The sequence below is a fragment of the Hyperoodon ampullatus genome (assembly GCF_949752795.1).
Source record: "Hyperoodon ampullatus genome assembly, chromosome: 19".
Taxonomy (NCBI): domain Eukaryota; kingdom Metazoa; phylum Chordata; class Mammalia; order Artiodactyla; family Ziphiidae; genus Hyperoodon; species Hyperoodon ampullatus.
The window spans coordinates 15320367-15345895 of NC_136932.1; the positions used below are offsets into that span (position 1 = coordinate 15320367).

At 45.9% G+C, this 25529-nt stretch overlaps 1 protein-coding gene across 1 annotated transcript in view; it reads right to left on the reverse strand.

The window, feature by feature from the left end:
* The window catches only part of RNF213 (ring finger protein 213), a gene marked incomplete at both ends in the record, with an annotated part of 109436 nt that overhangs the window by 42772 nt on the left and 41135 nt on the right, over positions 1 to 25529 (reverse strand). The window contains 15 exons of the mRNA XM_079724652.1: positions 430 to 4035; positions 4668 to 4820; positions 5038 to 5231; positions 5895 to 7050; positions 8007 to 8174; positions 8294 to 8434; positions 9387 to 9604; positions 10753 to 10915; positions 11767 to 12356; positions 14878 to 15027; positions 15375 to 15548; positions 17504 to 17684; positions 18531 to 18653; positions 19779 to 19868; positions 24698 to 24868. Of these exons, the coding sequence (XP_079580778.1) occupies positions 430 to 4035; positions 4668 to 4820; positions 5038 to 5231; positions 5895 to 7050; positions 8007 to 8174; positions 8294 to 8434; positions 9387 to 9604; positions 10753 to 10915; positions 11767 to 12356; positions 14878 to 15027; positions 15375 to 15548; positions 17504 to 17684; positions 18531 to 18653; positions 19779 to 19868; positions 24698 to 24868 (7278 nt within the window). The remainder of the gene's footprint in view (positions 1 to 429; positions 4036 to 4667; positions 4821 to 5037; positions 5232 to 5894; positions 7051 to 8006; positions 8175 to 8293; positions 8435 to 9386; positions 9605 to 10752; positions 10916 to 11766; positions 12357 to 14877; positions 15028 to 15374; positions 15549 to 17503; positions 17685 to 18530; positions 18654 to 19778; positions 19869 to 24697; positions 24869 to 25529) is intronic.

A 25529-nucleotide genomic window follows, 5' to 3' on the forward strand; every position in this document is an offset into this window, starting at 1 on the left:
AGATGGGTTCATGCGACCTCATATCCTGATCTGTGTTGCTCCTCTTTGCCTCTGTGGATAGCACTATCATAGGATATCAACAGTACCCGTTCATGAGTGTCCTTCCACCTTACACTGTATGTAGACCAAGGACAAGCCCTGTGTTAATTCATCTTTATATCCCCAGTGTACTCGAATGTGGTACCTCATTTGTTGAAGTGAACACTGTGCACAGCACTGCATAAAAATGGGCACTCAAAACTTGGTTAAACTAACATGTATAAATATATAGGTCTCCTTGCACTTGCCATGCAGAGGAACCGAAAGTCTCAACACATTCATTTACGGTTCCTGTACACTGACTTGCAAAGAATCTTGAATTCTTGATGCTAGCGAGCCAAGGACCCTGAGGTGAAAGAGAAAAAGGGTAAAATATAGAAAGATAATCACCTCTGTGAAGACGGCACGGCACTCTGAATCCATCGTGCAAAGGTGAGCCTGGAAGAAGTCTGCAAAGGAGTTATGCTGCTGCCTGTAATAGTATACTTGCGACAGGGACTGTGCGGTGAACAGGCCTAGTGAGGAAGCGTTCAGCCGAACTACAGCATCAGGTGTGGCACAATCCAGCAGCACCAATTTGGCCTGCTCAGATACCTTCTGGTAAAGCTCATCAGTCAAGACCTTGTGCCCTAGCCGCTCTATGACCTGGAGCACCACAGAGGCACACGTGTCTGAGTGGTAGCCCATGAAGACATCAGAAGGGCTGTATTTGGGTCTGGCTAGAAACTGCTCTGCTTTCACTTCTATGAACTTCTCCACCCAGACCTTAAGCTCTTCCACGATATTCTTCTGCCATTTCTCCAAAACAGTATTGATGTCCAGATAGTGCTTTTCCAGCCGGTTAATGAGGGGGATGGGAAAATGTTTGTAGACGACATCTTTCTCCTCAATGACTATCAAGCGGAAGTCTGGGTGAACCCGACATTTGACCCGATGGGTCCCCAGACCGAGGTCCACATACTTCTGGCCACCGAGGTAGACATAGTACTGATTGAGCGCATCATAGAGGCTCTCATAGAGGTTCTGTAGATTGAGCAGCACCACCATCTTGCCAGTTTCCATGCATATCTTCACTCGGTTGATATTTCTGCAGATCTGGGTGTACTCTTGGTCCTTGGGAAAACTGGATCCAAAAATAATCTCTGGCTGGTCTGCACTGAAGAATGCCTGCTGCAGGATCTGCAGGGCCACATAGTTTCTGGTCAGCACAAGCAGGTAGCGGGATTCGGAGTCATCCAGCTCTCTGCCAGATGCCTTCTGAACATCACCGTATAAGTTCTGCTGGATCAAATGCATGGTGCTGACTTCTTCTGTGCACTTTGCCTCGGGTAAATTGGATGAAAAAATGTCCAGGGCATGGATATCGTCTTTGCCACTGAAGTTCCGAAGGACAGCTTGTGCAATGTCTTGAGGGGAAGGCTCTTTATTAGAGGCTTTTGCCGCGGCAAACACCATTTTGATGAGGCTGTAGTAGTCACGAAGCCCAAAGAACTCCTTGTCCTGCTTCTTACATACTGTTTCATAGGCTTTGGCAAAGGATGCAAAGTATCCTCGGATTCTTTCTTGGACGAGGGGCTCTGAAGAGCAAATTCCCCTGGCGCTCTCAATGAGCTCTCTCTTGTTGGGGCTGCCACGTGACACAAAAATACCCCGGTTCATCTTGGCGGGGTCCAGGGCCCAGTTGGAAATGCCTATGAAGCCAACTTTTTTGTGGGGGGCGGGATCGTCTTCAATGCATCCATCTTCCAGCAGTGGGTGCAGAGCCTTCAGGGGCATTTTGGGCGAGTCTTCTGCCAGTCCAACCTCATCTAACACCACCACGGAGACGTACTGCTCCAGGTCCTTCCCCTGCTGGAAGCGGGCACACTGCTTGAAGGTGCCTATAATGCCCTGTGGGGTGGAATGAGGGCTACACTGGAACGACACCAGATGGACCTGCTTCAGGCTCCGGAATAGGTCCGAGTGCGCAGCCTGGCCTTGCATGGCATCTGCCACGATGGTCTTGGCGAGAGATTTGGAGCTGCCGGGCTTGCCCACCAGGAAGAGAGGAATCTTGAGCTCGATGCAGATAACCATCATGAAGACATTCTCCTTCAAAGCCAAGTTCTTAGCGATGGTTTTCCTCAGAGATATGTCATTCAGAAAAAGATCCTGGGTTTGTGTTATCTCATGCAGGATAATCCTGCTATCATTATACGGTTCTGGAAAGAACCTGCAAATGGCTTTCCGATAAGATTCCTTCTTCTCTAAAGAGGCGTGGTAACATACCCCTATGGCCAGCACCAAGGACCAGAGGATGGGATCTCTCTCAAAGTCATTTTGGATGACATCAGACTCGCAGAGAAAGGAATCCAGCTTAGACAAGAGCATCTCACTGTGGTCGTAAAACCATTTGAAAACTTTCACACAGCGTTCCACATCCCTGAGGCTGACAAAACTGCACTCATTTTGTCTTTTCCTCATGAAACCCTGAGAGGCAGAAAGCACTTCGGTGATCACATGAATCTCGCTCTGCACCATCACGATGGAGTTCACCAGTCTCTGGACAATCTGCTGGATGTAGAGCTTTTCTGCAGAGTCATTCAACTGTCCGAAGTCCCACACCAGGGGGATCAGGCTCGGCGGCAGAGCATGAACGCGGTACACCAGCTGCCTCAGGGGGATGGAGCCAAGCCTCTCTGCCGTCTCTTCTGCACTAACCCTGTATCCCAATCCAGCTGACTCCAGACGGCAGATCATCTCCTGGGTGTGCTTCCGGTAAGGGTTGCAGGCTGCTATGATATGCAAGCCAGAATCCTTAACCAGGGGCTTGCCACCCACTGTGCGGTCACACAGGACCTCTTTGATGCAGCTTATGGCCTCTGTGGTGTTGGCTTCATCAAAGAACAAGATGGTGTCTAACCGAAATTGGTCCTTATTGAAGCAGGCGAGCGCTTCAGCCTCCCTGACCTTGGAGTAGATCATGTTGGCAGTTGTTCCTCCGTGAACCTTGACCAACTTCATGGTGTCAGTGTCAGCACCCCCTCGCCGCAGGTCACTGAGGAATCTAATGAGTCTTGTTTTCCCACAGCCGGTTTCTCCCATGATGATGACAGGGATGCCACACCGGAAACGCATCTCAATGGCAAGGATCTTAAGCATATTGTCCGTTGTAAGCTCATATGTTTCATCAGGGTCGATGGGCCACTGGATCCCCAATGCCAGGCACAGCTTTTCAAGTTTCTCATGTCTGGGCAGCTGGTCAAAGTCCACATTGAAGGGCACCCTCTGAAGCAATAGGCCCTCATACAGTTGCACTGTCATAACATCCTTCTTGATTACTTCCCCACTCAAGCGGTCAATGGCGTCAACACCGCCGTTCTGATTGGGCTGGAAATGGAAGCCTATGAACGTCATGGATGTGTGGTCACTGTTGAAGAACACGTACGGGTGGGGCTCTGACTCCCACCTCTTCCGGAGAGAGAAAGGGGCAAGGTCTTTTTCCTTGACCCCGTCCACGGTGACTGTGTACTTCCCTGGGCTTTGGTCGGATGTGTGGAGTGTAGGTGTGGCGAAATCTCGTGCCATGAAGATCATGAAGGTGACCACAAAGTTCTTGAAGCCCACCAGAGTGTCTCCAACAAAGCTGGGATCGCAGAAGAGAGAAGCCTCACAATCTCGGAGCTGGTAGTTCAAGAACCGAGCAAAGTTCCAAAGCTCTGACCAGGATGGGTTTATCACCCCACAGTAAATCAGGAGATGTTGGATGCATTCACCGGGGCTGCCCTCAACAGAGCCTTTTCGGTACTGAAACATGTCTAGGTTTTCTTTCTGATGGAACCGCCTTAGATACTGGTAAGGTCTCTGGAACGTTTCACTGCGGAACGCTCTCTGATCCATTCCTGGCTCTTCATAGCTCCACTGAGGATCCAGCTCCATGCTGATCACTTCTTTGGGAGGCCTGCACGTGACTTTGGGGAAGATGTCTAGAAGATTGAACTGGGGGACAAGTGTACTCTGGAAATGAGAGACACAAATGAAATAGTTATGGCTGAATTGCCTAAAAAATGCTTTTGTGTTTTAATCCTCCACATGGTCTAGACTGCATGGACCTTTATGAAAAATCACTTTCCATGAAGGGATTTCTGTAGATTCCTCTTTGCATGGAGTGTTACCTGTTGCACATTCAGGCATCGTATGAGCTGCACTGTCGATGACAAAGCCCTTTTCTACCCAACCTCTTGGAACTAAATCTCTCCATCAAGTACATACGCACGTGCGCGCACGCGTGTGTGTGTGTGTCTGCATAAAACTCCCTTTTGTTAAGAAACTGATATGATGAAAGTCTCCTTTCCCTGTCAGCTACCATTAAGAAAGATGGTGCTCCTCCTAGCAAATGAGTTTTCTGCATTCCGAGCACCACTGGCATTTAACCCAGATATACAGCATCCATCCTGATGAGAACAAATCTAAGATACTGTTAATTAATAAAAGAATCTTTTCATTCCAGGCATTATTTAAAAATAAGTTTAAAGATCTGTCTTTACTAACATTGCACTCAGCTACTTTGCTAAGGCAAAAGTGGGGAATCACAAAAACATATCAAAGCCCCCACCCCAACAGTAACATGAAAGTGCCCTGATACACACCAGCTTCAAAGGCCTCCGTGGCAGCAAACTCCCTTCCAGTATTTCAACGATATATAAGTGGCATGGGTTCCGAAGCCACATCTTCCCATTTACATCCATTAAGTACTGGAGAATGAGGAGTTTGAAAAGAAACACCCAAATTCCAGTCTGCACCTAAAGACAGAATGACGTGGGTCTGTAAATACTTACACAAAAGACACCAATCCTCCCAACCCTAAGGACCCTCTTATTCAGCTCTTTGATACGATGATACTGAGTATCAATACATGTACAAAGAAGCAAGTCTTTATACTGGGAAGGGGGCAGGGCAGGATGTGGGAGCTGTGTTTTTCCCAGCACAGCCACTCAGCTAGAATCTGAGGGCACTTACTGAAGAGGTCACGTCAAAGTGGAATACAATGGGTCTCCTCTGATACCGGGCGTCCAGGAAAGGCAGGAGGGAGCCCAGGACTTCATTCTCATCCACCTGAGGGTTGATCAGTCGAATAATTTTTAGAGGCACTTTTTCTCCATTAAACTGCATTTTCAGTTTGCCGTGCAACCTCTTCACAAAGAGAGACCTTCCTGTGACGTGAACATACAAAAATTAGGCGCCAGGGCTGCGGATCAAGAGTGAGAATGTCCAGAAAGAGTCACTACAAATCGTTTCTCTTTGTACAAAATTCAAAACTGATGCAACCTAACATCGGGTTAAAGGACGCACGTTCGAACCCTCAGATTTCCTTGCTGTTACCCACCCACCATTCTTGCTGCTTCCCGGGACTAAGGATGGCAGTCTGAGCGTAAGGACAGAAACAGCAGAGTTTGCTCCCGGGGGCGGGGAGCAATTTTCACTGGAAAGAAGGTAGTACCATTAAAGGGATACAGTCAACAGAATAGAAATCACGATGGTGACTGAAGGCAGAGGCATCTGTTTCTTCTCAAGACGGAGTAATTATACCTCAGCCTGCTCAGGACACACATCAACCCCAAAATAGCCAATGGACTTAAAAAAAAAAAAAAAAAGAGGAAACTGCAGAGATGCTAGTTTAAAGGAGGAAGATGGCTCAGCCAAAGATGGAAACCATGTGAGAAACGGTGTCCCGCTCCAGTACGGGTCCCGATTTACAACTTCAGGTGAGTCAGTCCTCTGGAGACTCAGTTTCTCCACCTGCAAAAGGGCTCATCTGAGCTCACCCCCCACCCCACTGGACAGGGAAGGGCCAGGGACCCAGCAGCCATCATTACCGACACCCGCTCTCTCCGAGGCCACGATCCCAACACACATGCGGTCCCGGAACGTGGCAGCGGCTGACGGGGTCTGTTCCGGGACCCGGAAGTGGTGAGCCAGGTAGGCCTGGATGTCCTTGAGGGGCGCCTGGGGGGTGACAAGAACCTTGTGCTGGCTGAAGGCCGAGGGGAGGTAGCAGTGCTCCCGCTCATGGTCACAGACCATCACGAGCCGGTAGTGCTCCTGGTGGCGCTGCGTGCACAGGCTCAGGAAGAGCTCCTCCGCCCGGCAGGCCACCTCGTAGCTCAGCTGGTCTGCATATAACAGGCTGTAGACCCTGAGTCCCTGGGAGCCTGGGGTCAGGCAGCGACGCAGGAGCAGCGCCACCTCCTCGAACGTGGTCTCTGGGGTGCAGAGCAGCACCTCGTCATAGGTGGGCAGGGGCTGGTTCGGGGAATGCATGTAGATGGCCAGGGCGGCTGGCAGCACCTCAGAGTGGCCACAGACGATGAGATTCGGCTGGCCGTCCTGCAGGCCTCTGGGGAGCTCCCGCTGCACAGGGGCCCCAGCCATCCTCGCCAGGCGAGCCAGACAGTGGCCAAGGGCCTCCAGGTCCAGGCAGTGAGGCAGGAAGACACTCATGCACGTCATCGACTGCTTCATGATGACCCTCAGCTTGTCCACCAGTCTGGGCTCAGAGAAGAGCAACAGTGGCAATTCTTCAACCACTGTATTCTCCTGGTGTGTGGTGGCCCTGCCATCGGGCCCCTGGCAGGCTTCCGAGACGTCCCTTGGGGTGCAGTTGCCTTTGATGAAGGAGAGCATGGTGAGGGCAGCACTGCTGGGCACCTGCTTCCCAAGCTCCGAGCCCAGGCAAACCAGCTGCTCGGCAGTATAGTAGTTGAGGTAAAAGTGCTCAGCTCGCTTCTCTGCCACGAATCTCTCCCACTGGTCCAGGAAGTCCTCCATCTGCCGGCAGAGGGTCTCGAGCAGCTCAGCGACTGGCCCGCTCTCCACGAGCTGGCTCACGAGCCCCGGACCGAAGTCCATCCGGATGGAGGCACCCTTCCGGGGGGAGCAGTACACCTCGGCCGTCCAGGCCCTGAACAGCATATTTCCGGCAGAGTACAGGTTTATAAAGGACTGGACAAGCCTCTGCACGTTGCAAAACACCTGTTGCAAATGGAAGCAGGAGGCAGACGTCACAGAGCTGACTGCAGAGAGAAGGACACATCAGTCTAGAATAACACAAACAGACTGATAATTTGAAGGGCTGGGGTTCATGTTTCTCCATGGTTCACTGTGTGATATCGAGCATGAGACTGATCACAGAAGGCCTTCCTTCCTCATTTCCATAGTCTCTTCTTTAGGAAGCAATACGTTATCAAGATAAAGGAAACCATTTATAAAATACAAATGAACTTTAAGGAAAAAACTCATAATCAAAAGGAGACCATTACATAAACCGATATGCCTTTATCATCATGATTATTTCGGATTTTGATGAAGGATGTCCATTTACATCTTTAAGTATTTGGGGATGCTTGCTGATTTACAGAGTAAATCGACATCTCTTTGGGTCATGAATTCCGAATACATGCATTCTGCAGACCCACTGGCTCCACTCTTCATGGGTTTAAGAGCAGAGTGATTCCTATGAATTAAATACAAACTCAGGGCTTCCCTGGTGGTGCAGTGGTTAAGAATCCGCCTGCCAGTGCAGGGGGCATGGGTTCGAGTCCTGGTCCGGGAAGATCCCACATGCTGCGGAGCAACTAAGCCCGTGCACCACAACTACTGAGCCTGAGCTCTAGAGCCTGTGAGCCACAACTACTGAAGCCCGTGCGCCTAGAGCCCGTGCTCTGTAACAAGAGAAGCCACCGCAATGAGAAGCCCGCACACCTCAATGAAGAGTAGCCCCCGCTCACCGCAACTAGAGAAAGCCTGCGCACAGCAACAAAGACCCAACACAGCCAAAAATAAATAAATAAAATAAATAAATTTTAAAAATAAACAAATAAATACAAACTCAAACTCTTCTGACTTTCCCAGGCACCTCAGCGGTGAGAGTCCTCAGCCCAAACAGATGGGAATAGGATACCTGCTCCAACATAGATACAAATCCTTACCTCAGAAAATACCTCTACGACTTCAACATTGCTGTGATCTTTCTTGCCAGACATCAGCATCAATTTGTTCAAGAGCTCCTTCAGCTCTTCTAAAGAGTAGTCTCGCACCTCCTCATGGCCTCCGTGGCCCTCAGGAAGGATTAAGTGTAGAACTGTGTCTGGGGAAATCTGTGGAACAGTATACAATCAGAGGTCATTTTTGAGAGGCAGAGACCCCTCCACCCCCGCCCCTGAGGACAGCAACCTGTAAGAGCCACCTGCAGCTGTGCCTGGGATGTGATGCTCACCTTTTGGCCATCCGTGGGAGCGTTGATCACATAGATGCCTCTGCTGTTGATTGCTGTCGCCAGGGACAGGGATGAGAGCTCCACAGACCCGTGACTCTCCTTCACTGTCTTCAGCCACTCCAGGTTCCGGGCAGAGTCACACTGTTGGGACAGAAGGAGAGAAAATGGGCCGCAGCTTACAAGTGATCTTCCTCCTGCCGCTCTCTCCACCTCTGCCTTCCAGGGGCAAACTCCTCCTCCCCTTCTCTGGCTCAGCGTGCCATCACCCACAGGGGAGGCCTCCCTCATCCGCTGCCCACCACTGTCATGGGCTTTGGCTCTCCCTCTTGGGACACTTGTCAGGAGGTGTTGCTGCAATGGGCTACTCCCCTGTGTTCTCACCCGGTGCCCTGGATACATGGATGGGGAGGGACAGGCATGAATGCAGCTCTCTGTGAGAAGGCAGCATTCTGCCGGGCCCCCAGCTGGGGATAATGCTGGCTATAACAAGGCTGTGAGCTCTGCTGCTCCTTCCATTCCTCTTTTCCTCCCCCATTCCTCGTGGCACTCCAGCCATCCTGTTACACAAGCTATGTACTGGGTTGGCCAAACAGTTCGTTCGGGTTTTTCCGAACATCTTACAGAAAACCTGAACGAACTTTTTGGCCAATCCAATCCTATGGGCCTGCTTGGGCCCTGTGCAGGTGGTTTACTTACAGTGAAATGTTTATCTTTTCTGATTAAAAATGAATCTGTACCAATTGCGGGAAGTATGGAAAATACCAAAAAGTATAGAGAATTAAGTAACAATTACCACCATTAAGAGAAAACCACTGGTAACATTTTAACATATTTCCTTTCAGTCTTTTTTTCCCATTCTTTTCGCATAGTAGAAATCACTCTAATTTACATGCAGTTTTGTATCCAATTTTCTAACATAATAAGACAGAGAAAGCATTTCCATATAGGAAGAAACTGTTTTTAAACATCTTTTTAAATGACTGCATTAAAAACCTGCCATGTGAGAGTGCAATAGTTTGCAGTCATGCCCCTAGTGTTTCTAAGTGATGCTTTATTAAACTGAATCTATTTTGGAGCCAGAAATAAGACTCACCAGTTTTTCGGGCAGGTGGTGGTCATTATCCAGAGCCTTCCACAGCTCTTTCAGGTGTTGCATGAATTCATCGAAACCCGCACTCGTGTCCAGATCATACAGCAGGGGTGCAAAGCCCTGCACAGCATCGTGGAAGCAAGCCACCCGATCCACGTCGATGTCATTCTCCCCCGCAGAGATGGAGGCCAAGTCCACGAACACCTTCAGCTCAGTGAGGCCTGGGGAGGGAGAGGCAGGTGAGTGCAGGGCTACCCCGTGATGACATGAGCCTCAAATCCGGGACAATGGTCCTTACTGAAGCTATAAATGGATATTCAGTGGATTTTTAGGGGTTTTATCCATTTTTTGCTTTCGATAAGAACCTGGGGCATTTTTTTTTTTTTTTTTTTTTTGCCATTTATGTTGATACTGCTGACCAATACCTGACCTTACTGAACAGCATCAATGTCCAGGCATTGCATGGGGCTTTTGTGTATCTTAGTTCATGTAATCACACAATATTGCCATTCTGTTATGAAAAAAACAGTAACATGTTGACAGTTATCTATAAAAAATGGCTGCTCACTAATCGAAATCTGTGCATCACTGTGGCCCGAGGAGCCCATAGCTGAAAGCAACGAGTCTGTGATGAGATGAGCAGGCAGCCCCTCCCCTGTCCCTGCACACCAGGACTGTCCACCTTCCCTCTTCCCTGGCTCCATCTCCCCTCCATGAATTAATTTTGCCAAAGTCACCAAAGCCACAGAGTTAAAAAGACTGCCAAGCCCTTGCACAACGACAGGTAGATGTGATTAAGCCAAGACAAGCTCGCCTTGGCTTCTAGTAAAAATCAACCAGAGGAAAAACCTAAGGGACACAATTTTAAAGAAAATGATCCCTTGCTGTTCACAACAAGCATCCAGAGTGAGAGGGAAAAAAAGTAGCCAAGGAAATAGTTTTTACACCAGAAAATGAGCTATACTGTCCTGATATAAATGCTACCTACAATCAACGAGGCACACCCTGCACATTTACCAAAGAATACAGATGAAAACTTGCTAAGAGACTAGACTTAATTATTACAATCACTAAGATGAAAGGAGAATTATAGAACGTGATAGTGGGGCTAATTATTGTCACAATGGCAATCATATTACAAGATATAAATGTATCAAATCAATGTGCCATACACCCTAACTTTACACAATGCTGCATGGCAAATACATTTCAATTAAAATGTTTTAATTTAAAAAATGCAGGTGGCATCTCATGGTCCTTTACTCAGAACATGATCAAGGGGAGGGGCTGTCCATACGTTTAGGAAGACCACCCTATGAACCATCTAAATATGCTCCAGACTTCCGGCCACCACAGTGATGGACTGTACCTCCGAGAGCCTCCCGGACCCAGCTGATGAACTCCTTCCTCTGGGACAGCTCCTTCAGACACTGACACCGGGTCTCATTGACGTCCTGCAGCAGCTTTCTGGCACGGATAAGCTGCTGGTTGATCCGGTCCAGTTTTTCGTGGCGAAAGTTGTCTAAGACAGTCTAAGAAAGTCATCAAAGCAAGTTGTCAAAGAGAGTCTGCAAGACAAGGTTGTATGTGCGCTGGAACTGGCTCCTGGACCCCCCAAAACAACAATGTTGACCACCCCAACAGTCTTTCCCACCAAACTTCCAGGATTGGCAGGTGCATGAAGCTCTTATCCCAGATTGGACACTGTAGCCGCTCTTGCTGTCCCCCTTCGATCCATAGTAACTACAGTTCCTCCGCACCTGGCGTTCTGCTAAGCAAACCTACACAAGAACCCTGCCAGGTGCACCTTGTAATTTTTTCTACTTTCTAGGTAAAGAAAAGAAGGACCAGGACAGTGACCTACTCAAAAACACGCTGCTGGGCTTCAAGCTTACATGTGCCAAATTCCAAATTTTGTGCTAAATTTTAGTCCTCATCATACCTGTCTATACAATAATACAGGTCACCATATACCTTATAAATGCTCACCTGAAAAATCAGAAAGCAAAAGACTCATTTCTTAACTGTTAACAGATAACTTACCAAGCACCAGATGTGGAGAGCTGACAAAACAAATGGCTTTTTGTCTTCTAGAACCTAAAGAGCTCAGGTGACTCTTTACAAATATCTGATGACTAAAAGAGGATCGTTGCCTTTTCCTAAATTCATGATCCTCCTGCCGATCCAAGGAAACCCTCACTAGCCAAAACAGTCGCACTACTGGTAAACAAAGGTAAGAACGAAGCCCTTGGCATATTCAGGCATTGAATAAAATACAAATAACATTGAAGGAAGCTGCGAAATCACCTTGCCCAGTTTTTAAGAGCTCAAGAGCGGCATCCCCACCACCCCCACCCCCAGTAGTCCCCAGTAAATAACTTACAAAGCTTAGTAAGGTGTGGAGAACACCAAAGTCGCCGGTCAGGGCCAAATTCTCTTTGACCTTCAAGATGACCTTGGCTGAGTCGACAGCCTGATGCAGGTGATGGTATTCCTCGATCTGCCGGACTCGCTCCTTGATCCAATCTTTTTGGTCACTGGGGTACAGAGCACACATGGTCTGGAGGTCTTTAGTTAGGTCGCTGTATTTATTCACAAAGTCTTTGAAGATGTCATCGATTTCCCCAAAGGTGACTTCCCCTGACTTCAGATCCTGATACAGTTTCGTAAACCTTTTGAAACAAGGACCATATAAACGTTGATACATCTCTTCAGGGTGAAATATTTTCCTTTCCAACTCCTCCTCTGGCTCACTCAGCTCCTGGGCGGCTTCTGTCCAGAAGATCTGGAAGATGTGGCTGTCCTTTAGCAAGTCTGCATTTCTGGCCATTTCTTGGACTTCAGGGCTCAGGTTGTAATGTGTTGTCCACGTTGAGTCGAGGGAGGTGGCTGACAAGCTCACCATCACGACTTGGTTTAATCTTTTCCCACTGAGGTCTTCCGAATGTCTTTCAGCAATCTCTCCAAAATCCACTTTTGAAACCATAAGAGAATGTCAGAAGTGAAACCTCTAGTCATGATATCATTTCATTTTACCTTCCCAGTTTTTACTTCCCTCACTGCTCTTAAGGAAATGCAAGTGAACACACTTGCTGGCATTGTTCTCAATAAGAATCCCTAAGTCTCCACCCTCACCCTGCTTGTCAATTTTCATGACAAAGAAAGCTTTGCAACTTCTGGGAGAAGATGACAGTCTGGCATCTGCACATGCTTCCGAAACTCCCTCCCCATATTCTGTTCCAATGATAGAAAAGAGATTGTTTTTCAAAAGCCATAAAGCAACAGGGCTGGGAAGGATAGAAAAGGAGATCACAGCAACAAAATTTTGGAACTTGAAAAGCAGATGTGCTAGGGGGTAAATGACGTCTTAAGCCTCAGAACATGGGGTCCTAGCCCATGGTGGGGAAACCTGAGTCTGCCAGGTGTCTGGTGTCACAGACTTCCCCCAATGCACAGACACTGGCTGCACAGGTAACTGGAATTTGGGAGGTGGTGATAAAATAAGGAGGACTGGGCTGAAAGTCTGCTTAAGAAGTCATCCAATAGCCTCATTTTCATCCCCACCCATTCCATACGGCAGGTTGATGGCACCTCCTCCACCCTGGCAAGCAATGGGTGGTTTATATTTTAGAGAGGATAACACCAAGGGCTCTCTGGATTGGGGGTCTCAGGTATATGGCAGAATAAAGGCATTTCCAGGCACGTATGCTTTGTCAGGAAGCTAACAAACGGTATGTACCATTAAATTTAAGAAGAAAGGAGAACAGAGGATACAGGAAGAAGGAAGGCAGTAAGACTAGATAAGCATATTGGATGCTGAGAACCCTCCAGACCTCATTTCTCTCTTGACTCCCAGAAACCTGGCAGTGGGGCCTATACCTTCCAGGCAAGAGACTGGCAATCTAAGCAGCCCAAGAGAGAGGAGCTAAAGATACAGGCTATTTCAAAGCCTAGCCACACCACCCTCAGAATCCTCCATTAGCGTGTTAGGCACCTCTCTTAATATAAACAGATAAACAAGAATTTCTAGACAGATGGGGAAAGTCTTTAACATGAAAAATAGATATTAAAACATACCAAGAGATAAAAGCAACTTGGAGGAAATAGGAAACAATTCAAGATAAAGAAAAAGAAAACCTCTAAATCAAAAATATCAATAATCTCAGAAAGATATGATACTGCAACCATGAACAAGAACAGGATAGCAGAGAAAAAGGATCACTCAGAGGAAAAAAAGAGTTCTTATAAATTAAATACGTAAGAAGAGAAATTTAAAAATTTACTGGAAACGTTAGAAGGTCAAATTAAGGAAACTGCTCAGAAAGCAGAACAAAACACAAAGAGATGGAAAATAGGAGAGAAAATGTATGGAAGTTAGATGACCATTCCAGGAGGTCACATATCCAACTGTGAATTCCAGCAAGAGAAAAAGTAATCACTCAACTAACACAAGAAGTTTCCCCAGAACTCAAGGACTTGGATTTCCAGATTAGAAAGACCCACTTAATTATGCCCAGTACAACAGATGGGAAACAGACCCATTCCAAGGCACATGATTAGGAAATTTCAGAATAAGGGGGACAAAAAGATCTCAAGAGCTTCCTGAGAGAGAAAATATGTCATCCACAAAGGATAAGAATCACATCTGACTCTCAACAGCGACCCTGCAGAGACCATGGAGCCACAGATCCCAAATCCTGAAGGAAAACGTTTCCAGTCTGTACCTCTGCACCAAACAACAGATCTCATGTACGGGCAGACATTTTCAGACAGGCAAGGACTCCTGTGCCCCCTTCTCAGGAGGGACCAGAGGGTGTGTTTCACTATGACACAGGAGTGAAAGCAGGGAGCCATGGGACCCAGGACACAGATCCAGCCGAGGACAGAAGCAGGACACCCCTAGGACTGCATCCCTCCAGTCTGGGGAGAGTCCTTCTGAAAAATCAAACTGATTGCCTTGTGAGGAAATTCAAATGGTTGGTAAAGAGTCTGGGATTGAATTTAAAAACAAATACATTGAAAACAAAGCACAGGACAAGAATTTTAAATTTAGAGAAAACAGTTTGCACAAGAAATGGAAGAGAATCATGGTATGTTTCATGGCTCGAGTATCAACAGTGCATTTACACAGTCGTGACTATTTAAACCCTGAGGACTGATCTAGTTAAAACTATGATAAAATTGGAGGAAAGGGAGGTTGGAAAGGTTATGTGTGTAAGGCAGAAATTGGAAAAACAAAGAGATTTAATCCTAATTTTCCACAATGGATAATGCTTAAACCTGAAAAATCAAGGAGATATTTAAGCATGCTATTTAGAGATATGGCAGTAATCACCAAAAAATTTTTAACTTTGTTAAAAATTAACACATTTAAAAAAGCCTCCCCTCCAAGATAAAAGACTGCTACTGTGATACATTTTTATCATATTCTCTTTTGACCCTTCTCCCCTGGGGACCCCTCAATTTTGTTTATTTTAATGCTTAAGAATATCACCTTTAATCAGGTCTTTTACCCTGCCATACAACTTCAGAAGAGAGTCAACATATCTTTTCTCATTCTTTAGAATGACTAGTTCATTCTTTCTGAGACTCAGCACTTCCTTCATAGCGTGTTTTTTCTCCTGGGCTGGAAGACTTGTATTCTCTGAAAAAAAAAGAAAAGGAAACCAATAGAACACACAAACATTCGCTTGTGGCAAGACATTTCTTCCACCCACATGAACACGCCCCACGTGCTGAGCTATGTGGAGGGTGACGCAGGGTGCGTGCAGGGCCACTCCAAGACGTCCCCGTGTCAGCAGCATGGAATAAAAACAGCCAGTGCTCTGACACGGTCAGCATTTTATCACTTTCCCATTATTTTCCTAAGGATTAGAAGCCATCGCCTGTCAACTTCCTGGAGAGATGAGCCCTCTACAAGACACACAGGCAGACACAGGCGCTTCTTATCGTCTAACCCCTCATGAGCCTGAAGTCCACATCTCAACTTACTTAACTGCCAGATGTTAAGGAACTGATTCGTGTGTTTTATGATCAGCTCCAGTTGTCCAACTAAAATCGTTCCATTGACGAGGTCATTAGTAACTTTTCTGAAGACAGAGTCAGCAGTGGCCATCAACTTCTTGCCTTCATCGGTAATATTTTCTAATATTTTCTCATTGACTCCTGATCAAGTTAAGAACAGAGTTAAAACGGTGGGCACCCCACTTCCCTCCCATGTTATTGAATTCCCAGTAACTTCCTCATTGCTCTGACCCAACTTCCATACAATAAAGCAGAGTCATTCTGTGTTTCCAGATGTGCTTCTCACACATCCGTCGATTCTGCTTTGCCCAGGAGGTTTACATCTCACCCAAATTCATCTCCCAAAGGACTTCCTTCTTCATGAAGACGATTCCTCAAGTGACCAAAGTCAGCCAGGAGAACCACGTTTCTCAGTTATTTTAAACCTGTGCACTCTTCAGTATACTGAATATCCTTCTTAAACTAGACATCACCGCCTTTAAAATCTCCCACCTTGAGAACCCTTAGAGAAGAATAAACTGCACTAGGGATGCACTGACACCCCGTGAGGGTTATCTACGTGGTCTTAAGGAGGCATCTTCACAGCACATGGAAACAAGATAAACATCAGTGTAATGGCTATACTCTACACATCTTGGCTATCTTGCAAAATTTTGAATGTGAATTTTAGGATCAAGTTAGAGGGCAAAATTTTCAAACATACTTAACCACCAGAAGGTTTCTCTCCCAGTCATACTAGGGTCATACAGTTGGGTCATGCCATTAAAAGCAAATAAAGCAGCTTTATTCACAACTGCAAAATCTTGGAAGTAACCAAGATGTTCTTCAGTAGGTGAATGGACAAACTGTGGTCCATTCACATAATGGAACATTATTCAGTGGTAAAAAGAAGTGAGGTATGAAAAGGAACCTTCAATGCATGTTGCTAAGCGAAGAAGCCAATCTGAAAAGGTTACAGAGTGTGTGATTCCAACCATATCACTTTCTGCAAAAGGAACAACTGTAGAAGAGGGGAGAGAGGAGGGATGCACAGGTGGAACACAAGGTTTTAGGGCAGTGAAACTATTCGGTATGATACGGTAATAGTGGATGCACATCATTAAACATTTGTCAAAACCCGCAGAAAGTACCAGGGTGAACCCAATGTAAACATTGGTCTTTAGTTATTAATAACATATCAATACTGGCTCATCAGTTATAACAATCGTACCACACTGAAGCAAGACATTAATAATAGAGGAAATTGGGTGTGCGGAGGGGCTAAATATGGGAAATCTCTGTACTTTCTGCTCAATTTTTCTACCAACTTAAAACTGCTCTAAAATATAAGGTCTATTAATTTAGAAGACACAAATGTAATATTTTCAAATGAGTAGTTTTTAATCATTACATAGGAATTCCACATCAATCTTCTTATTTTATCGCTACAACAACCCTGCCATTGAAGAAACTTAGCTTTTTGTTTTAAGGCTGTCCCAGTAATTTGATAAAACTGAGACGCAAAATAATCTAACTGGGGTGCTTTTCCACTAGATCTGAATCTAACGACTCACACATAAACCTGAATATAATGTTTTAGGGAAATACACATCTCCCCCTCTTTGGTCACAGACGTTTGGGTCATGGAATGTACGGGTGGAAAAATCAGGCAGTACTTAGTTTTTGCTAAGGTCACCAGTATTGGATCGGACATTTATATGGATCTCAGAATAACAAAGAGAGGGTTTTAGACTCAGACACACTTGGGTTTTGATTTCAGTTCTTAACACTTATTCTTGGCAAGACCTTGGGTAAGTCCTATTACATTCTCCACCTCAGTTTCTTTGTCTGAGGACCCTCAGGACCACTTCAAGTATAAGACATCAACATGGTAGCTGGCGTTCAGCAGGTATTCTATGAATGGTGGCTTTCAGTGTTAGTTCTCAATTACAATACAAGATACTATGAACCTTCCTGGGTCCTTCCATCCAAGCTGCTTCTTTTGGCAAACATCAACCCATTCGAACTGACTCACAGGTCAAATACTCTGCCCTACCCTTGGGTCAGGAGGCACCACTGGGCAGAGCACGTGTTCCCAGCGCCCCCTGTGAACATACCATACAACTTGAAGAGATGATTGATTTCTGGCCAAGTGAGCAGGTGATTCAAAACCTCACCTAAGTCATCTACAAATTCCCCTCTACTTCTCGGCCAGGACTTAGTGATCACAGCAGACACAAGGGTGCCACATTTCCTCAAGTCTTTATAAGAGATTTTCTCAAGGATACTGGTCTGAGACTACAAGAAAATGAATAAAGAGAGGGATAGTTAGAAGGTTTTTTTGGTTGGCTTGTTTTTGAATAACAGAAGTAAATTACCCACCCAATAGCATTTCAGAAACCCCTCATAACTAGTTTTACAAAGCCTCAAAAAAAACAACTGTAAATAAAATGCTTAACTTTTCTTAGGGCATGTCCATTTTCCTGTGCACTGTCTCCGTAAGTGATGAACACTGGGGATGAGGAAACAGGTACCGACAGACAGATACAGACACAACCCACAAGTCACCCCCTTTCCTCTGGCTCAATGCCAGTTTCTACATTTTTCCTGGGACTTTCACATTATGAAAAACATCAAACATAATACAAGTAAACCATTAATACTGGTATCCTTTGTATTCCTAACTGTAATTCTTTTAAAGCTGCCTACAAACAACACATATATTTTAATTCTCTTTCTAAGTGACTTGATAAAATCTTTTCAACTTCATACATTTTTCTTCCATAATGCTTTGCTAACCTTTGGGGTCTTCTACTGCATGCTAAGCAAGTGTTATTAGCAAGCAATAAAACAAAGGCTGGGTAGGTGGCAATGATAATAATGGGGCATTTAGGAGCAGCCTGTGAGATTTCTGGAGGTCACCTGTGAATTGCTATGATACCATGCAGTAGCAGGAAGTTGAGTGGCATTTCAAGGAGTGGGTACAGGGTACTGGATTTCAGGCTGGGGAGGGGGATGCCCAGAGCCCATTCTTTGCATTGGTGCAGGGTCTCAGAACCAGCGGCGCTTAATAGCCTTTAGTTGATGACGACAGAAAGCAGGTGTGAACCCAAACGCAATTCCTGAGTGGGAAAGGTTGTTCACCTGGCAGACCGAGCCCACGGCTTCAATGGCACACATCTCAAAGCGTTTCGACACACTGTCTTCTGCGCCTGCAGCATCCCAGTTAGTGCTACAGAAGGCAGAGATCTGGGAGAGAGGTTTCTCCTGAAAGACGGGAAGATGAGGATGTGAGAGATTTGGGGTGCTGCACTCTCAGACACTATGGAATGACAACACCCTAGTAATTTTCACTTTCCTACTACTGTATCAGCTCCCCATTATTTTGACCTTCTTCCCATCCCACGCTAAGCATGTCCTCCCTGCCTCTAACCATTAGACTAACAAGGCAAAAATTCAAACAAGACCAAGAAGGCTAAAATTCCCACTTTCCAGAAAAAGCATCCGGCACAGCAGCTTGCAAAAGCAGGTAAATTTAAAAAAAAAAAAAAAAAAAAAAAAAAAAAAGAGGGCTTCCCTGGTGGCACAGTGGCTGGCAATCCGCCTGCCAGTACGGGGGACATGGGTTCAAGCTCTGGTCCAGGAAGATTCCCACGTGCCGCAGAGCAACTGAGCCCGTTGCAACTACTGAGCCTGCGCTCTAGATCTTGCAAGCCACATCTAGTGAGCCTGTGTGCCACAACTACTGAAGCCCGCGCGCCTAGAGCTTGTGCTCCGCAACGAGAAGCCACCGCAATAAGAAGCTCGCACATCGCAACGAAGAGTAGCCCCCACTCGCCGCAACTAGAGAAGGCCCGCGCAGCAATGAAGACCCAACGCAGCCAAAAATAAATAAAATAAATGTATAACAAAAATACAAATTTTTAAATTAATTAATTAATTAATTTAAAAAGGTTTCTTCTTTGCTTCTCTTTTCCTAAAAAGATCCATTTAACAGTTACGTAGAAAACCCTCATATCACGTTTTTTAAAACCTGAATTTTCTAGGGTCACAGGCCTTAATTAAAAATGGGGAGCACTTTTGTGTTGTCCCCACTTGTCACTGGGTTTAATAAGGCTCTTGTCACCAACAGGCCACTTAGAGCCACAGCATATAGGGTTAGTGCCTATTAGAACCCCATGCATGCTGAGGGTTCCCCTGGTGCCCGGACCTTGTGCCCTTATTCTTCTCTGGAATACCATCTGTGGTCAAACTATTAAGGCTGAATCAGAAACACAGAGTCATATGAACCCCATGCCCTGTCCACTCAAATGCAGTCATCACGTGTCTTGGTTGCTTCTCACGGTCTGGTTTTACCGACTTCCAAAAAGAACATCCCCCGACTTTCAGTACCTGTTTGAGCCTCCCTTCCATGTCCCCCAGCAAGGATTCCTTCCAGCCATGCTCTGCAGGGAAGTTTATTTCCACCAGTCGACTCCAGATCTGCAAAACCCACATGTAAGGGACAGCCACTAAGACACCTAGATGCCACAGTGGAATTCTATGAAGGAAGATGATTACGCACAGTGCTTCAAAGACACCTGGGTTCTGACTCATCTTTGTCAATGGTCTGCTGTGTCACTGGTGTGTCAGGGCAACCCACCTTAGCCTTATAAAACGAAGGGTCCTGACTGGGATAGGTCATCTCTACAGTCTCTTCCACTGTGTAACTGGTTTTTAACCTGAAAGGATTTCCCTCCATTGTTTTATTTCAAAAAATTTCAAACTTAATGACAGCACAAGGACACTCATATACCTTCAGGTAGACGCCCCAGCGTTTAAAGCGACTGCTTTATCTCTTTCTCTTTTGTGCTCCCTTTAGTCTCTCTAGAAATAGGCATTTTCTCTGCTGAACCATTGGAAGGAAGTTGCAGACGTCATGCCCCTTGGCCCCTAAGTCCTGGGCAGGCATCCCCAACACCATGTCCCTTCTGCTACACATGGTAGTACAGGTGTCACTGAGGCCAGTTCACGTGGGTGTGACCTTTCTTGAGGAAGGGTCCCTATCCACATTTCTCTCATTGTCCACAGGTGTCCTTCCTGACTGTTTGGGTCATGGATCCAACTGACGGACACACACTGCATTTAGTTACCATGTCTCTTTTCTAGAAGAGTTCTCCGGCCTTTTCTGTTTTCCTTTCTGTTATGATGATGATAACATTTTTTTCTTTTCCATTATGGTTTACTACAGGATACTGAATATAGTTCCCTGTGCTATACAGTTGGGCCTTGTTGTTTACCTATTTTATATACAGTAGTTTGTATCTGTTAATCCCAAACTCCTAATTTATCCCTCCCAGACCCCCTTTCCCTTTTGGTAACCACAAGTGTGTTCTCTACGTCTGTGAGTCTGTCTCTGTTTAGTAACTAAGTTCATTTGTGTTGTATTTTAGATCCCACATGTAAGTGATAGCATATGGTATTTGTCTTTCTCTGTCTGATTTACTCCACCTAATATGATAATCTCTAATATGATAATCCTCTTCTGGTCACTACTCATTGTGATACTCAAATTGTCTCAGATTTGGCTAGTGGGAACCCCTGCAAGCTAGCTTCTGTCTCCTTTTTTTAAAAATGGAATAATTTTAGATGTACAGAAATACTGCACAGATAGTATGGAGAGTTCCAGATACTCTCAGCCCAATTTCCCCGAGTGCTAACACGCTACGTACCCGTAGTACAGTTGTCAAAGCTAAGTAATTAGCATTGCTAGATTACCACGAACAAAACCACTGGCTTTGTTTGGATTTCACCACTTTTTTCCCATGAACATCCTTTTACCATCCAGGATCTAACCTAGGATATCACCTTGGATCTAGTCCTGTCTCCTTGTGACATGTCACCACGCGACTTCAAGCACTTCTACTTTCTGGCAATACAAGGTGTTTCAGGCTGGCCTTTCACTTCTTCAGCCCCACCTCTAGAATCTGCTGTTCCTTCCAGAAGCACAGGTTTTGGGGGGTTTTGGTTTGGTTTGGTTTGGTTTTTTAGGGGAAATGGCATTAGAAGCCATGACTAGGGCTCTGGGTGTGCTCACGGACCTGTTTCACAATCTCTAGGCCCTTTCAGTGGACGGAGTCAGGAACTGTTGATGCTTCTTTCTTTCTTTCTTTCTTTCTTTCTTTCTTTCTTTCTTTCTTTCTTTCCTTCCTTCTTTCCTTCTTTCCTTCTTTCCTTCTTTCTTTCTTTCTTTCTTTCTTTCTTTCTTTCTTTCTCTTTCTTTCTTCCTTTCTTTCTTCCTTTCTTTCTTTCTTCCTTTCTTCCTTTCTTTCTTTCTTCCTTCCTTCCTTCATTCATTCATTCATTCATTCATTCATTTTTGGCTGCATTGGGTCTTTGTTGCCGTGCACGGGCTTTCTCTAGTTGCGGTGAGCAGGAGCTACACTTTGTTGCGGTGCACAGCTTCTCACTGCGGTGACTTCTCTTGTTGCAGAGCACGGGCTCTAGACACGTGGGCTTCAGTAGTGTGGCTCGCGGGCTCTAGAGTGCAGGCTCAGTAGTTGTGGTGCAGGGGCTCAGCTGCTTTGCGGATGTGGGATCTTCCTGGACCAGGGCTTGAACCCATGTCCCCTGCATTGGCAGGCGGACTCCCAACCACTGTTCCACCAGGGAAGCCCCTGTTGTTGCTATTTATTTGTTTATTATACAGCAGGTTCTTATTTGTTATCTATTTTATACATATTAGTGTATATATCTCAATACCAATCTCCCAGTTCATCCCAACACCACCACCCCCACCCCCGCTTTCCCCCCTTGGTGCCCATACATTTGTTCTCTACATTTGTGTCTATTTCTGCCTTGCAAACCGGTTCATCTGTACCATTTTTCTAGATTCCACATATATGTGTTAATATACTACATTTGTTTTTCTCTTTCTGACTTACTTCACTCTGTATGACAGTCTCTATGTCCATCCACGTCTTTACAAACGACCCAATTTCGTTCCTTTTTATGGCAGAGTAATATTCCATTGTATATATGTACCACATCTTCTTTATCCATTTGTCTGTCGATGGGCATTTAGGTTGCTTCCATGACCTGGCTATTGTAACTAGTGCTGCAATGAACATTGGGATGCATGTGTGTTTTTGAATTATGGTTTTCTCTGGGTATATGCCCAGTAGTGGGATTGCTGGGTCATATGGTAATTCTATTTTTAGTTTTTTAAGGAGCATCCATACTGTTCTCCATAGTGGTTTATCAACTTACATTCCCACCAACAGTGCAAGAGGGTTCCCTCTTCTCCACACCCTCTCCAGCATTTGTTGTTTGTAGATTTTCTGATGATGCCCATTCTAACTGGTGTGAGGTGATACTCATTGTTGTTTTGATTTGCATTTCTCTGATAATTAGTGATGTTGAGCAGCTTTTCATGTGCTTCTTGGCCATCTGTATGTCTTCTTTGGAGAAATGTCTATTTAGGTCTTCTGCCCATTTTTGGATTGGGTTGTTTGTTTTTTTAATATTGAGCTGCATGAGCTGTTTATGTATCTTGGAGATCATTCCTTTGTCCGTTGATTTATTTGCAAATATTTTCTCCCATCCTGAGGGTTGTCTTTTCGTCTTGTTTATAGTTTCCTTTGCTGTGCAAAAGCTTTGAAGTTTCACTAGGTCCCATTTGTTTATTTTTGTTTTTATTTCCATTACTCTAGGAGGTGGGTCAAAAAAGATCTTGCTGTGATTTATGTCAAAGAGTGTTCTTCCTATGTTTTCCTCTAAGAGTTTTATAGTGTCCAGTCTTACATTTAGGTCTCGAATCCATTTTGAGTTTATTTTTGTGTATGTTTTTAGGGAGTGTTCTAATTCCATTCTTTTACATGTAGCTGTCCAGTTTTCCCAGCACCACTTATTGAAGAGGCTGTCTTTTCTCCATTGTATATCCTTGCATCCTGTGTCACGGATTAGTTGACCATAGTTGCATGGGTTTATCTCTGGGCTTTCTATCCTGTTCCACTGATCTATATTTCTGTTTCTGTGCCAGTACCATACTGTCTTGATTACTGTAGCTTTGTAGTATGGTCTGAAGTCAGGGAGTCTGATTCCTCCAGCTCCGTTTTTTTCCCTCAAGATTGCTTTGGCTATTCGGGGTCTTTTGTATCTCCATACAAATTTTAAGATTCTTCGTTCTAGTTCTGTAAAACATGCCATTGATAATTTGATAGGGATTGCATTGAATCTGTAGACTGCTTTGGGTAGTATAGTCATTTTCACAATATTGATTCTTCCAATCCAAAAACATGGTATATTTCTCCATCTGTGTGTGTCATTTTTGATTTCTTTCATCAGTGTCTTATAGTTTTATGAGTACACGTCTTTTACCTGTTGTTGTTTTTTAAATCATGAGTTCACACTATACCTCTAGCTCCTTCCAAACCACAGATCTCCTCCTCTCTCCCCTGGTCCACACGTCCCTCCTCCAGTAAGAAAGAACCTGGGCTTCCAACAGCAGCAACCCTGTGTCCATCTGCTCAGCCTTAGAGTATACACAACATAGCTCCAGACTTGCTATACCCATTCCACTACCAACAACAAAACTTCTAAACCAAGTTCAAGATGTATGTATGTTTTCCTTGTTTTGACCTTAGACTCTGTCCCAGTGAGGGTGAGTGGTCAGAGTTCTGGGCTCTGGGTATTTGGATTAATGATCTTCTCCCCTCTGTGTAGATAGGTAATAAGTCTGAAGAAGTCTGAGATGGAGTGAGAGTCATTTGTCTCTGTTCATGCACAGTCTCAACTATGTGATTTTATGGTGACTCCATTAAAGTATCCCTGGAAGGCAACAGCCTATTGAAGTCTGGTTTGATGACGTCAGAGGGCCATTTGGTTGGTCTGCTTATATCACTTTCTAGAACTTTGTCCTGGAGCCAACAGTCTTTAGGCCCTCCCTCCTCCTCCTCAGTGGCACAAGATTCTGTCCACATCTCGGTTTCTGGAAGCCCTCCCTGCCTCCCAACCTTTTGGGACTGATTTCCAGTTTCCTCACATTCAGACACCACTCTGCCCAGTTTCCCTTTCAAGTAGCTCTTGCTTCCATCTTATTCTTCTACTTTCAACATCGTAAACCTGACTCATCACCTCAGCACTGGATCAGACTCGAATGCCCCTCCCCGCCAGCCCAACAAGGTCTGTCCTCACCGTTCAGCAGCCTCACCATCGGTGTGGGGACCATGGCCCACCCACCAGGGTGCCCATGCCCTTGGGTCCTGTTAGGGGAGCAGCTGCCCATTCTGCAGACAAGACCCACTGGGTTCCCTGCACTCGGCAGGGCTTACCTTAATCTCCTCGCAGTAAGTGAAGGTGACAGAAAACATCACCCCAGTCAGGAACACGCCTTTTTGAAAAATTCTCTGAAGCCAAGATCTTGTAGCGGCAAGAGTCCCCTGGAAGACTGTTTTTACTGAATTCTTCTTTCCAGTTTCATTTCCCTGCCCTCCTGCTGAATCCTGTCACCACAAGAGAGACAGAGAGTTTAATCGTCCCTGCGCTGTGGACCCAAAGGTCCAGATGCCACTCCCTTCCCCCCTGTGCGCCCGACGCCACCTGATGCGCTCAGACTCACCGGCCCAGGCAGAGCCTGCGTATTCATAGCACTTTCATTTCCCCAGAGCGTTTCAGCTTCACTCTGGGTGGGCAGCATGGGGGGACGAGGCAGGAGAAGGAGCGGCATGGATGCCCCATCAAATGACCCCAGGCAACTGTTAACAGAGGCAACTCTGCCTTGCCAATGCACAGACTTCCTGGGCTCCGAGCCGAGGAAGAGCCGACAAGCTTCCTCTGGACAGGGTGAGGAGGCACCAAGGGCTCAGAGCTTCCAGCAGCTCAGAGAAGCCGAGCTAGTGTAAACCCTGCCCCTCAGTGACATGTCTGGTCTGCGGGCCAGGAGGTAAACCCACGTCCCCAGCCACTGGTGCTCTTTCCTTGAGGTTTTCCCTTCATTCCCTCTCCCTGAAAAGCCCCTTTTCCCCGGGGTCAAGGGCTCTAAGGATGCCTCCCTCCCTCCCTCCCTCCCTCTCCTTCTCACCAGAAGCACCTTTACCACAAAGCAGATACAGCCCAGCCATCAGCCCCACTTAGACAGAGGCATCTCCCAGTTCTGTATGTGTT